We start from the raw sequence: 15,152 nt of genomic DNA, 5'->3' as shown, positions 1-15,152 counted from the left end.
CCTGATGCAAACTGAACGGATTACTCTCCATTCAGAATGCATGGGGATATGCCTGATCAGTTCTTTTCCGGTATAGAGCCCCTGTGACGGAACTCTATGCCGGAAAAGAAAAACGCTAGTGTGAAAGTACCCTAAGAATAAGAACTTTGTTCGAAACACGTCAATGTTGATACACTAGTGGGTGTATGTCCTGTATATTGCTTCTACTGCCTGAATAAAGACGAGGATTTTAGCTACCAAAGAAAACGTGCTGGAACTTTTTCTTGTTGAATTGTGCTACGAGGCTCACCTGCCTGTTCCGTGCACACGGGCGATCCAGGCTGATTGAGTGAGCTGGACTTTATTTACTTCTACACAATGTAAGTCAATGGGGACGGATCCGTTTTCTCTGACACAATAGAAAATGGACCTGTCCCCCATTGACTTTCAGTGGAGTTCATGACGGATCCATCTTGGCTATGTTAAAGATAATACAACTGGATTTATTCATAATGGATGCAGACGGTTGTATTATCAGAAAGGAAGCGTTTTTGCTGATCCATGACGGATTCATCAAAAACGCTGGTGTGAAAGTAGCCTTATTGCCACACGTGTTACTGGAAACTCTTAGTTGATCTTAAAGGTGGTCTATATGTGAACATTTTGTACAGTCTCTGTTACTTTAACTACTTCTGTTTCTTCAACCTCTTCAAAATAGTCCTCCATGTCTGCTGTGGCATCCTGGTACTGTTGGTATTCTGCAATCAAATCATGAGTGTTACACTCTGCTTCAGTAAATTCCATCTCATCCATGCCCTCTCCCGTATACCAGTGGAGGAAAGCTTTCCTTCGGTACATGGCCGAAAACTGCTCAGCAATTCGCTTGAATATTTCTTGGATGGCTGTGTTGTTGCCTATGAAGGTAGAAGCCAACTTAAGACCACGGGGTGGGATGTCACAAACAACAACTTTGACATTGTTGGGAATCCACTCCACAAAGTATGCGCTGTATTTGGACTGCACAGCTAGCATCTGCTCATCCACTTCTTTAGTGGACATTCGACCACGGAATATTCCAGCCACTGTTAAGTAGCGTCCATGATGTGGATCACAGGCAGTCATCATGGATCTGGAGTCAAACATCTGTTGGGTTAATTCAGGCACTGTTAGAGCTTTATATTGTTGGCTTCTTCTAGATGTTAGAGGAGCAAACCCGGTCATAAAGAAGTGAAGACGAGGAAAAGGCACCATGTTGACTGCCAACTTCCTGAGATCAGCATTGAGTTGACCAGGGAAACGCAAAGAAGTAGTCACCCCACTCATTGTCATGGACACCAGATGGTTAAGGTCACCATATGTTGGGTTGGACATCTTCAGGGTACGGAAGCAGATATCGTACAAGGCCTCATTGTCAATGCAGAAAGTCTCATCTGTGTTTTCAATCAGTTGGTGGATGGACAAGATGGCATTGTAAGGTTCCACCACCGTGTCTGACACCTTTGGTGAGGGCATAATACTAAAGGTGTTCATGATCCTATCTGGGTACTCTTCACGAATCTTGTTAATAAGGAGAGTGCCCATTCCAGAGCCGGTTCCGCCTCCTAGAGAATGCACCAGCTGAAATCCTTGAAGACAATCACAGTTTTCACTCTCGCTTCTCACTACATCCATCACAGATTCAATTAGCTCTGCTCCCTCTGTGTAGTGGCCTTTTGCCCAGTTGTTGCCAGCTCCGGAGTTACCTGTTAATTAAAACCTGAATATTTAGCAACTCCAGTCCATGATGTATAAAAACATGAGAAAGAATACACTGAATGGTAAGATCCTGCCTGGAGGACTAGTTTCCTATCTAATATTAATGGAATCCCTCCTTTTAGCTTGTGTACAATAAACTGTGAATTGTTTATCATAGTCCATATTAGGGGTGCACCTCCTTTTCTTATGTGAGGGCCTCATCAGATTGTATAATGCACAAGGGCCTGTCTTCAGAGGCATTTACAAAATCTCATCAGCATTCTTTAATTATCGGATAGTTGAGAGTGCCAGAAAATGAACCCCCAACTAACTTGATAAAAGGGAGGAGACCATGTATGTCTGTGGCTCTCAACGTTGTATAAGCAATTGTGAAAATACACTCTGATAAACTGCAATGGAGAAATGCATTGTCACATCTTCACCTCATATTCTCCTCCCTGGAGAATAGAACTAGTGGATATGTTAAAAATGTATGTGATGGGATTATTGCTTTAAAGGAGAACCCTGTGAAGACATTGTTTATACCTGGAGGAGCATGACATAGAGATCCACAGAGCACCAAAGAAAAAATACAAGTCATGCTCCTGACCCTCAGGTAACAGCATGTCTGTGTCCAAAGGTTGGGGCCACATGGATCGCACCAGAGGCTTCAAATTGTGCACCCCTGATCTACTTCATCTACAAATAAGATTACTATTATAGACTATTGTACAGCAGTGGTCCTCAGCTGGAAGACAACAGTCCAAATCTGAACCAGGGTCCCCATTTGTCCGGACCCTACATACCTGCAGCCACATATGCCATCTGAAAAAAAAAATGACCATCTGGGACCAGCACACAAGGTACTAGGGGTTTGGTCTGCAGTCTGATTAATTTTAGGGGTCTGAAATAATTTAGGAAGTCTGATCTGGGGTCTGAATGAGTTTAGGGGTGTGCTCTGTTTTTCGCACTAACAAATAATCATATACCTTGATGAAAAGAATTTCTGCTAAACATTAACAAAGCAAAATTATTACTTTTAGTGCTCAGCTTGGACTTTCATCTGACCACACACCAGTTAAGGTTAGTTTCACAATAGCAATAAATTCTTCCGGCAGGCTTTGCCAGTAGGGGAACAACCTGTCGAAAGACATTGTATGCGGTATAGCTGTAAAAGGCCAGAGTATACCAGGCTCCATTGGCTACAATACTCATCGGGGATCTGGCCTGTTTCCGACATTGGTGTTGGATTCGGCTGGACAAATACCTCTGCAAGCAGCTGTTTTTGTCCGGCCAAATCCCAGCACTAATAATGTAAACAGGCCAGATCCCATCCGAGTCCCATTATAGTCATTGGGCAACAGTGGGATCAGGTAGTATCTGGCTATGCTGTATAACATGTCTTCCTGCAGGCTGTTCCTCTGCCAGACCAGCCTGCCTGAAGAATTTACTGCTAATGTGAAACTAGCATAAGCAGACTTTTATTATTATTTTTCTATCTTCATCATGCACATGCCAAAAGGTCATCAGATCTGTATTTATATTTGTATTACCATGGATGAAGCTGTCTGGACGGAATAAAGGTCCAATAGAGCTGGAGCGCAAACTGTCCATAGTGCCAGGTTCCAGATCCACGAGCACTGCTCTAGGTACATACTTTTGGGCTATGACAGGAGAGCAGAGAATAGCATGTAAGAAATATAACATAGTATCAGAAATGTCAATGAGGTAGAAGCAACTTGTGTCATAAGGAGACACTTACAATGAGCCTCGTTGAAGTAGACATTGATCCTCTCTAGCTGCAGATCAGACTCTCCCCTGTAGTTCCCTCCATTGTTAATACCATGTTCATCACTAATCACTTCCCAGAACTGCAAAGAAGAAAAGATGTTACTAAGGATCTCGAAGCAAAGGAAATGTGAAATGGAGACTAGCTATTGTGCTTGATCTGCAACCTTTGTCTTTTTAGCTGTTGTCAAGCTACATCTTCCCTTGGAGACTCTTGTTGGTTGATTAGACAATCAGATTGTGAGCTCTTCAGGTTCTGTGAATTTTGTGGTTACATCCTCTAGCATACATCCATGCTTTATACCGTATATAGCAGTTATGGCACTATAGTCTGTTAAAAGGTTGTCCAGGGTTAGAAAAAACAGTGCCATGCCAGCCAAAGGTGGTGTCTAGTTTACAGCTTAGTTCTGCTGAAGAGAATGTGGATGTGCTACAATACCAAACAATCTGCAGACAGTGGGGTGCTGGTTTTGGAACAAGTCATGTCTTGTGTAATCCTGGACAAAACCCTCTAAAGGAGTTCTCCGGGAATGATTTTAAATAGTGACAACTAAGCAACCTGTCCTAGAATATGAGCAGGACTCAACCTGCAGAGCTGTCTTAGGTTGGTGAGGGAGTGGGGCCTCACTACAGTGCTCTGATGATAACGATGTGATCCTGCCTATGATATGCCATCATGGCTGAGCAGCCTGACGGAAACACTTCCTAATATATACAGTGCTGCCCATAATTATTCATACCCCTGGCAAATTGTTACTTAAAGTTACTTTTATTCAACCAGAAAGTATTTTTATTTTTTTACGGGAAATGACATAGGTGTCTACTAGGGCTGCACGATATGGGAATTTTGTGCGATTGCGATTAGGGCCCTAAAAATTGCGATAACGATATGCGATGCGATATTTTAAAGGAATTGTGCTAGAGGTCTATTTGCTTGGATTTTCCCATATGAGCCGCTGACGCGGCTGGGTATGACATAGTTATGGGGGATCTGTGGATGACGCTGTGTTGTGGGGGATCTGTGGAGGGTGCTGTTATATGGGGGATCTGTAGAGGGCGCTGTTATGTGGGGGATCTGTGGATGACGCTGTTATGTGGGGGATCTGTGGAGGACGCTGTTATATGGGGGATCTGTGGAGGACGCTGTTATATGGTGGATCTGTGGAGGACGCTGTTATATGGGGGATCTGTGGAGGGCGCTGTTATATGGGGGATCTGTGGAGGACGCTGTTATGTGGGGGATCTGTGGAGGACGCTGTTATATGGGGGATCAGTGGAGGACGCTGTTATATGGGGGATCTGTGGAGGACGCTGTTATATGGGGGATCTGTGGAGGACGCTGTTATATGGGGGATCAGTGGAGGACGCTGTTATATGTGGGATCTGTGGAGGACGCTGTTATATGGGGGATCTGTGGAGGACGCTGTTATATGGGGGATCTGTGGAGGACGCTGTTATATGGGGGATCTGTGGAGGACGCTGTTATATGGGGGATCTGTGGAGGACGCTGTTATATGGGGGATCTGTGGAGGACGCTGTTATATGGGGGATCTGTGGAGGGCGCTGTTATATGGGGGATCTGTGGAGGGCGCTGTTATGGGGGACCTGTGGAGGACACTTATGGGGGACCTGTGGATGGCACTGTTATAGGGGATGTGTGGAGGACACATAGGGCCATGAGGGGGGCCAGCTTAAAACATATAGCATCTTATGCTGGTCCCCCTCATGTGTCCTAAACTGGGCACATAACTGCCTTTTGCGTGTAAAGTGTTTTACTAGTTTGTGTGTGGGTGAAACAATCTCTCTCCTAACAGGTCCGGCCTCTGTACTCACTATGAATGCAATGCACTGCAGCGAGCGGCAGCGAGCTGGCCGGCCGGCGCGTGACTGACGTCACTTAGTAACGCTCCTGCTTCCTGAAGTGGGAGGAGCGCTACTAAGTGACGTCAGTCACGCGCCGGCTGGCCAGCTAGCTGCCGCTCGCTGCAGTGCATTGCATTCATAGTGAGTACAGAGGCCGGACCTGTTAGGAGAGAGATTGTTTCACCCACACACACACACTAGTAAAACACTTTACACGCAAAGGCAGTTATGTGCGCTGGGCCCCTTTATATATAATTGCGGCATTTTCGGATCGGCCAAATCGCCATATCGCATTTGCCGATTATCGTGATTCGATTATTTTTTCGATTTATCGTGCAGCCCTAGTGTCTACCAAAAGATAAGACGATGTACAAGAGGCATTATTGTGGAAAAAAAACAAAACATTTCTCAGCTTTCATTTACATTTGAGCAAAAAATACAAGATGTTCCCCACTGTGGAAAATCTCAGAGGACGTGGTCGGAAGCCAAAAGTGACACCTGTGCTGGCCAGGAGGATAGTTAGAGAGGTGAAAAAGAATCCAAGGATCACCACCAAGACCACCCTGGTGAATCTGGGCTCTGCTGGTGGCAATGTCTCAAGGCAGACAAGCCAACGGACATTGCACAATGCAGACCAAGGAGGACGCCACTTCTCCAGATAAGGCACACAAAAGCTCCCTTGGCCTTTGCAAAAGCTCATCTGGACAAAGAAGAAGACTTCTGGTCTTCTGTGTTATGGTCAGATGAAACAAAAATTTTATTGTTTGGTCACAATGATGTTTCCTTCATTTGGTGTAAAAAATGAGAAGCCTTCAACCCAAAGAACACCATCCTCACTGTCAAACATGGTGGTGGGAACCTAATGCTTTGGGGGTGTTTTTCAGCCAATGGACCAGGGAACCTAATCACAGTAAATGGTACCATGAAAAAAGATCAATACATGAGGATTCTCAACAACAACATCAGGCAGTCTGCAGAGAAACTTGGCCTTGGGCACCAGTGGACATTTCAGCATGACAAAGACCCAAAACACACTGCAAAAGTGGTGAAGAAATGGTTAGCAGACAACAATATTAACGTTTTGGAGTGGCCCAGCCAGAGTCTAGACTTGAATTCAATTGAGAATCCGTGGAGGGAGCTAAAGATCAGGGTGATGGCAAGAAGACCCTCCAACCTGAAAGATTTGGAGCTCATTGCTAAAGATGAATGGGCAAAAATACCTGTGGAGACATGCAAAAAGCTAGTCTGCAATTATAGGAAGCGTTTGATTGCTGTAATAGCCAATAAAGGCTTTTCTATTGATTTTTGAGAAGGGTATGAATAATTTTGGACTGGACACTTTTTGCTCAAATGTAAATAAAAGCTGAGAAATGTTTTTTTCCCACAAAAATTGCCTCTTGTACATCGTCTTATTATCTTTTGGGAGACACCTATGTCATTTCCCGTCAAAAAATTAATTGATGGTTGAATAAAAGTAACTTTAAGTCAAAATTTGCCTGGGGTATGAATAATTATGGGTAGCACTGTACAGTAGTATAGGCAAGTGCCAGAGTGTAATGTGTAGTGAGGCCTCACTCGCTCACCTCTCCTAGGCAGTTCTGCAAGTGGTGACAACTAGCCCTGCTCACATTCTAGGACTGGTCGCAGGTGACCATTTTAAATAATTCCCAGAAAATTCCTTTAAGAAGAAGTATATGGAGCAGCTGGGTTTTGTACAGCATTAGTCTTTAGACTACCTGCACACTTTGCGGTTTACACCTGTTTTTTCGTTCAGACAGTACTAGAAAAGTGTATGAGATTAGAAAAATCTCCCGTACACTTTGCCTTTTTCTTCTGTGCAGACATTGACCTGCTGTGTGGACATAGAAATCCTCAGCATGTGAATTATGCTTGTCATTTTTTTTCTTTGCGGATTTCACCTTTTTTCAATGGAAGAATGACGTCTGTGTCAAAATCACATCCAATCTGCAAGTAACACATGCTGATTTGATGCAGAAACGCACAGAAATATGTTCTGCATGTTTACCCGCACCCGTGTGCAGGTAGCCCTATAGTAATGGAGACCATAACATACCGCCACCTCCAATAAGAAAATGGCTGTGGTCTTCTGACAGAAAGAAGAATACTGCAGCAGTGGTAGACTCCTATCTGCATCTCCATTCGGCAGACCTGCCCATATGTCCTTATCAGTCTCCCCCACACACCACAATATGAAGCCTCGGGCACACCCTCTGCTGCCAGCCTCGCCTGGCCTGATCCCTCACTTGAACTTATTTACTGATATACAGAAAAGTGTATAGAAGCTGTATTTGGCAATAACACATCATACAATTACATTATCTATAAATTGTACATACAGTGCTGCTAATATCATATGTAACATTGGGGGTCTGGTCACACCTAGGAGGGGGCACGCTTGCAAATTCGGTACCTACCACCTATAGCTGCCCTACTGACTCATTCAATAGGCTTACAATAGGTGACAATGACACTTCCCCATCACAAAAACATGTTTAGCTTGGACACGTGTGCGTTATTTCAATAGGGACGAGTGGCTGCTACACATCAGAGGTTAGGGAGCATTCACATGACCGTGTTTTTCTTCCGTGTCCGTTCCGCAATTTTTGCGGACAATGCACAGACCCATTCATTTTTATAGGTCCGCAAAAATTGCGGAATGCCTTTCATTGTCATCCGTGTGCTGTCCGTTCCGTGTGTCCGTTCCTTTTATTTTAGAACATGTCCTATACTTGGCCGCAAATTGCAGTCCGTGGCTCCATAGAAAGTCATTGGGTCCGTAAAAAATGCATCCGTATGTCATCTGTTTTTTGCGGACCCCTGAACTGAAAACATTCTAGGAAACCCCATTTCAGTCCCATTTCAGTTTTTTGCGGACCGTGAAAAACCGACAACACACACGGAAGCACCACGTCCGTATTATACGGACTTACGGAACGGAAACGGAAAGATAACTGAAGGTATACGGAACACACGGGTCAATGATTTGCGGATCGCAAAACCAACGCGGTCGTGTGAATGCTCCCTTCAAATCCAATCTAATGTATCCTGGTTTCTCCTGATGGAAAAAGGCGCCATTGAGCTGTCTGAATACTCTAGATCAGTGTTCCCCAAAACGTGGCTGTCCAGCTATTGCAAAACCACAGCTCCCGTGACGCCCTGATAGCCTGCAGCTGTCAGGAAATGGCGGGACGTTTGCAACATCCTGAGAGCCACGGGTTGGGGAGTAGTTCTCTCGATTTTTCATGGATCCCATCGGAATTGCTAGGATACATAGAGAAAATCTGATGTCTATAATTGCATTTAAAGAAATGCTGCCGTTTCAGCAATTATCTGTTTTGTGTGTACAAAATCACCCTGATTTTCAAGATCTTTGCTTACTGTCAGTGAATGGGAACCTTGATGGTTTAAAGGGTTTCTGTCACCTGAAAAATGGGTATTAAGCTGGCTGACATTAGCGATGTGCTAATGTCAGCTGTACATAACTATATTAGCGCCATCTCAGTGCTTTAGGCCTCTTTCACACGACTGTATGGCTATTTCAGTGTTTTGATGTCCGTTTTCACAGATCCGTTGTTCCGTTTCCGTTTCGGTTCCGTTTTTCCGTATGGCATATACAGTATACAGTAATTACATAGAAAAAATTGGGCTGGGTATAACATTTTCAATAGATGGTTCAGTAAAAAACGGAACGGATACCGAAGACATACGGATGCATTTCATTTTTTTTGCGGACCCATTGAAATGAATGGTTCCGTATACGGAGCGCAAAAAAAGGCCCGCAAAACGGAAAAAAACACGGTAGTGTGAAAGAGGCCTAAAGCCTTTATTGAGAAAAACAAACTTTTATAATATGGGGGGGGGGGGGGGGGTGTTGAACCTGCTCCTGTATACTGCTACTGCTACTGCTACTTTCTGTTTTTGGCTACTGCTACTGCTACTTTCTGTTTTTGGCAGACCCATTGAAATGAATGGTTCCGTATACGGAGCGCAAAAAAAGGCCCGCAAAACGGAAAAAAACACGGTAGTGTGAAAGAGGCCTAAAGCCTTTATTGAGAAAAACAAACTTTTATAATATGCTAATTAGCCTCTAGGAGCATGGGGGGGGGGGGGGGGGAGGGCGTTGAACCTGCTCCTGTATTCGGCGCAGTGAGGGAAGGACATTCTCCGGCAGCCGGCTTCCTCACTGTGACGTATTCAGCGCAGGCGTAGTAAGGAAGCCAGCAGCCATGTGCTCCCCACATCACAGATAACATAGTAACATAGTACATAAGGCCGAAAAAAGACATTTGTCCATCCAGTTCGGCCTGTCATCCTGCAGACACATTCATTTGAATGGGTCTGCAATCCAGAGCTGCGGTGCGGAACGGAGGCATGGAACCCCCATGTTCTATTTTTTTGCAGTGTGGACGGATCACTGACCCATTAAAGTTGAATGGGTCTCGATCCGTCCTGGCCGCCGCACGGACATTGCACAAGCATTGGGGACTGCAAATTGCGCTCCCCAATGCACGGAACGGCCGCACAATGGCCGTGTGCATGAGGCCTAACACTGAGTGCATGGAGTCCTGTCTTAGGCTGGGTTCAGGCCTGAGCGTACTGAACGTACGCTCTGTATGCGCGATTGTATGGGCGTTTGCAATTGCGCATACAAGCGAACGCCCATTGTCGCGCGTTCCCGCTGAAGTCTATGTACGGGAACGCGCGACAAGACGCCCCAAAGAAGCTCCTATACTTCTTGGGGCGTCGGGCTTTTACAGCGCGATCGTACGCGCTGTAAAACGCTCAGGTGAGAACCATTCCCATAGGGAATCATTGGTTCTTGCCTGTTGAGCGTTTTACAGCGCGTATGAACCCAGCTCAGGTCTGAACCCAGCCTTAGGCTCTGTTCACATAGTTTTAAGCCTTCCATTAGAAGTATACAGTACATTGGGAAGATTTCCCAGTGTATAAGGCTGTGGTGTACAGTATGCTGGAGACTTATCAAAAGTAATGTAAATGAAATCTGGCTTAGTTGCCCAGAGCAACCAATCAGATTCCATTTTTAATTTTTCCAAGGTCCTATGCTTGCTATGGGCAACTAAACCAGTTTTCATTGACACCAGTTTTAATAAACTGCTGCCTATGTCTCTAATAGGCTTCCTTGTTGAAAAAAACTAAACATAAAGGGCATAGCATACACATTTTTGTATAGAAAAGCATACACTGCACTTTACTATACAGTTAGAAAAATGTTATAGTGATGTAACCAGCGGTCCCAAACCGCCGGGCCGCGGCCCAGGACCGGGCCCTGGAAGATTGCTTGCCGGGCCGTGGCAATCAGGGCCGTCTTTGACACGGTACTAATGAAGCGCTTCATTAGTACCCGAGGACCAGGAAGCGGTGAAGGATCTGTAATCACCACTTCCTGGTCCTCGGCTTGGTTGTTTGCTGCGCACAGCCGGAGGGCACACTGTGATCTCAAACTGTGCGCCGATCCTGCGATACACAGCAGACAGCAGGATGAAGAGCTGATGGTTGACATGAAGGGCTGATGGCCGACATGGGGGGCTGATGGCTGGCTGACATGGGGGGCAGATGGCTGGCTGACATGGGGGGCTGATCTGAGGTCTGATTAACATTAAGGGTCTGATTGCTGGTCTGACCTGAGGTGTAATGGAAAATATTTTTTTCTTATTGTTCTCCTCTAAAACCTAGGTGCGTCTTACAGGGCAAAAAATACGGCACAGTGCAGCAGAGACGCTAGTCAGTTTATATAGTGTTATATATTTTAATATGCAACTTGTGTTTTGTTATGTGTGTGAATTAGTCAGCGCGGACCAGCACCACCTAAGCCCCGCCCCAAAACCCGCCACCCCACCCGGTCCCTGGGAAAATTGCCTTGCATGAAACTGGTCCTTGGTGCAAAAAAGGTTGGGGACCACTGATGCAGACCCCTTTTCTGTTACCATCTTGTGAATGGAGATACATTTGGTGTTTGCATTGTAAGCTTTCCTGGTGTATATGCAGAGAGTAGGGCTCAAATACAGTCTGAATGGAGCCTAAGGCTACTTTCACATATGCGGTTTGGTTTCAGGTTTTCAGATTCGGCACAGGATGTCAAAACCTGACCAAAACGGTTCAGTTTTGACTACAAATCAGGATCTATCCATTCCGTTAGGATTCAGTTATGTGAAATTGAAACGGAACAAACCAGATCCGTCACTAAATACATTAAATGTCAATGCAGGGGTGTGGAAATAAAAAATAAAAAACTACTTGTCGAAGGACTAAAGCGGGGGCTCGATCTGCTTGTCACTCATGACAATCTACTTGTCCTGATACAAAAAATTATTTTAAATCAAAACCATATTTAAATAAGGTCTTTATTGATAGCAACTTAGAAGACAGGCCCAAAATGTACTGTAATTCAATCAAACAAACCCAAAAATAGATTGTGAGCTTAAACAGAACAGATTTCCAAACGAGAACTGTAGCTTTCTTTATGAAAAAACTTAAGTTAACAGAGGCACCCTCATGAACCATCATGAACATGCTTGGTTATGCTAGATAAGCTTGAACTGAACATAACACATAAAGGAAAATTAAGTGACAGTGCCTCTCTGTTATGACAAGTAGGGTTAATTGCACGGACGGCAATGTTTGCATTGGTGGGCAGTGTGCCCTCTCCCGCCTCCCCAGTATTAAAATCATTGGTGGGCAGTGCGCCTTCCATCATTGGCGGCAGCGACAGTTCCGATCGGAGTCCCAGCAGTGTAATGCTGGTGCTCCGATCGGTTACCATGGCAGCCAGGACTCTACTGAAGTCCTGTCTGCCATGGTCCGTTACTCAGCAGCATTATACTTACATGCGCTGTGGCCGCCTGGCGCTACTCCTTGTAACTCACAGGTCTGTGCGGTGCATTGCTTATGCTTATAGCAATGTGCTGCACAGACCTGTGAGTTACAAGAAGAAGGAGCATGTAAGTATAATACGGTTTGTTCCGTTTCGATGACACAAAACCGCAGCCATTTTGGCCCCGTTTTGAGATCCTCTGCCAGATCTCAAAACCGGAATGCCAAAACGCATATGTAAAAGTAGCCCAAGATGGTTGGTTGCAGATAAAATACCACCTTAGGAGCCCAGCTGGAGATGTAGCAAGTAGAATCTGTAAACTGCATTCAACTGACTACAATATCTGTGAAAATAATTTTGAAAATAGTCGCCTGAGGCAGATATTTGCTAAACTATTGAAGCAAAGAAAAGATATAGATGTCAAAAACAGCAGAGCTAAATTTGTCCCATGAGTTGAATGTGGCACACCATGCTCTGTTATTTGTGGTTCTACATAGGACTGCTGTTGTCCTAAGGCCTCTTTCACACAGGCGTCCCGGATATGCTCCGGATGCGTCGCTTGGGCATTGCGGGAAACCTGCGCGAGTAGCTTTGACTGCGATTGCATTCCGATGTTCATTTTTTTCTGCGTGAGTGCAATGCGTTTTGCATGAGCGTGATAAAAAACTGAATGTGGTACCCAAACCCGGACTTCGGGTTTGGGTTAGGTGTTCTATTAATTTTAATCTTTTCCCTTATAACATGGTTATAAGGGAAAATAATAGCACTCTTAATACAGAATGCTTGCAAAAATGTGGATTGAGGGGTTAAAAAATTAACTCATCTCATCCATTTGTTCGCACAGCCGGCATAATCTTCTTGCTTCTTCTTTCAGGACCTGCAAAAGGACCTTTGACGTAATTGCGCTCACCACGATGACGTCGGCGCAGGTCCTGCTGAATAAAGATAGAAGATCCTTCTATCTTCATTTAGCAGTACCTGCGCTGACTTCACCATGCTCACCACATGGTGAGCGCGATTACGTCATCATAGGTCCTTTGGCAGGTCCTGAAAGAAGAAGAAAGAAGACTTGCCGGCTGTGCGAACAAATGGATGAGGTGAGTTAATTTTATTTATTTTTTTAATCCCTCATGCCACATTTTAGTAAGCATTCTGCATTAAGAATGCAATTATTTTCTTTTATAACCATGTTATAAGGGAAAGTAATTCAGTGAATACACTTTAATGGGGTCCGGGGTTGTTTTCATCCCTATCATCTCCTAGCAACCATGCGTGAAAATCGCACCGCATCTGCACTTGCTTGAGGATGCTTGCAATTTTCACGCAGACCCATTCATTTCTATGGGGCCTGTGTTGCATGAAAAACACAGAATATAGAACATGCTGCGATTTTCACACAACACACAAGTGATGCGTGAAAATCACCGCTCATCTGAACAGAGCCATTGAAGTGAATGGGTCCGGATTCAGTGCAGGTGCAATGCGTTCACCTATCGCATCACATTCGCGTGGAAAAAACTGAACATCGGAACTCAACCGCTGTCAAAACTGACTGCAATTGCGTGCCTACTCGCGCGGTTTTCCCGCAATGCACACGCGACACATCCAGAGCAAGTCCGGGTTGCCTGTGTGAAAGAGGCCTAAGACTGGCATCACGCAGGCTTTAAAGGTGTTTCTAGGCACTTTTGCTGCTTTTTATTTTCTGCTTGTTTTTTGCAGCTTTTTTTTAGGCACAAATTGCCAGGTCCAGATGTGTTTTTTTTACATTTGAGGTGTGTTGTTTTTTGGGCCAATGACATCTTTATGAAATCACAGCGTGCTGTGGGTGTGGCTTTCCCCACTCATTTTCTGGAATTTTTGTCCCATAGATCATTGTTTTTCTATAGTTTTTTTATTCTGCCTTAAAAATGCGTGTGTGTTGCATTTTTAACGGTGTTTTGCATGTTTTTTTTTATCAATCCTTTTTCATATAGTGCTCTACAGTGGAAGTGAAATTACTGTGGGGGCATACTTTCCTATATAAATACGCAAGGCATCAAAAAAAATATAGCTGCTAAATCACACCACTATATGGGCAATAACAACTAAATTAAGCGGGGAAAAAAAAAACGTGTGTGGTTGTGAGTGACTGAAAATCCAGTGGAAAATCCGCTGCACATTTTTCGGCTTTTCCACTGCAAAAACATGCAGAAACCACAACAAAACCGTATGTATTACATAAGGCTTTCATTGCGGGTTTCGCCTTCAACATTGAAAAGGGCGAAATCCACAGGAGAAATCTGTTATATAAATTGACATGCTGCAGATTTCAAATCCTCAATGTTTTTCCACAATGTTTTTTCTGCAGCGTGTGGATAAGAATTCAAAAAACCTCATCCACTCTGCTGGTACTTTACAATGCTACAGAAAAATCCACAATGGCAAATCCACATCTACACTCAGCCTAACTGTAAAGATTCTATAACTCATAGCGCAAATATCTCTCTATAGGTGTCCCAGTCACTGGTATAATGGAAGTCGCTCACCTTCCCTCCAATTTGATTCCCGCACTGACCGATCTGCAGATGGACAATTTCACGCATCCTGAACTCCGGGAGGAACAGTCAGGTCCGTTCTGTGGTTCAAAGACTGTGACGCAGCAAAACTTGACAGCAGATTATATGCTGTTGCTGACGTCACCGGTCCGGGAGCCTTATTATCTCTACACAACTGGAGGGAGTATACAGTGTATGGGGGGGGGGTTATTGTTCACAGTCAGGAGAAAATAGAAATCACCTACAAAATGCAGAATCTTGCAAAAAAATGTGGGTACAATTGTTTTTCTTATTGCCGTTTTAGACATGTCTTATTTTTCGGGAAAGCTGAAGACAGCCAATATGACCACCAGCGTTGCCAACCATTCAGAAATTTCTGGACAGTCCGTGAAAATAGGCAA

General features: G+C 44.5%; 1 protein-coding gene across 1 annotated transcript; it reads right to left on the bottom strand.

Annotated features, from left to right (window-relative positions):
• Positions 1-23: 23 nt before the first annotated feature.
• Positions 24-14,849, bottom strand: TUBB1 (tubulin beta 1 class VI). Its single transcript, XM_044296696.1, has 4 exons — positions 14,743-14,849; positions 3,476-3,584; positions 3,267-3,377; positions 24-1,721 (listed from the first exon to the last, which is right to left on the bottom strand). Exons 1-4 carry the CDS (start codon positions 14,797-14,799, stop codon positions 628-630), a joined length of 1,371 nt encoding a protein of 456 aa, XP_044152631.1. The 5' UTR covers positions 14,800-14,849; the 3' UTR covers positions 24-627.
• Positions 14,850-15,152: the final 303 nt, after the last annotated feature.

The sequence above is a fragment of the Bufo gargarizans genome, chromosome 6 (genome assembly GCF_014858855.1).
Source record: "Bufo gargarizans isolate SCDJY-AF-19 chromosome 6, ASM1485885v1, whole genome shotgun sequence".
NCBI lineage: Eukaryota > Metazoa > Chordata > Amphibia > Anura > Bufonidae > Bufo > Bufo gargarizans.
The sequence above is the reverse complement of the archived record's forward strand: the minus strand, read 5'-3'. Positions and strand labels throughout refer to the sequence as shown.

Bases quoted from the DNA above. Each gene is read 5' to 3' on its own strand.
- TUBB1 (XM_044296696.1), bottom strand. From the start codon at position 14,799: ATGCGTGAAATTGTCCATCTGCAGATCGGTCAGTGCGGGAATCAAATT. The intron at 3,585-14,742 runs GTGAGCGACTTC...TCTTCTTTGCAG, and splicing joins GGAATCAAATTGGAGGGAAG to TTCTGGGAAGTGATTAGTGA. The intron at 1,722-3,266 runs GTAATACAAATA...TTTAATTAACAG, and splicing joins TCCAGACAGCTTCATCCATG to GTAACTCCGGAGCTGGCAAC.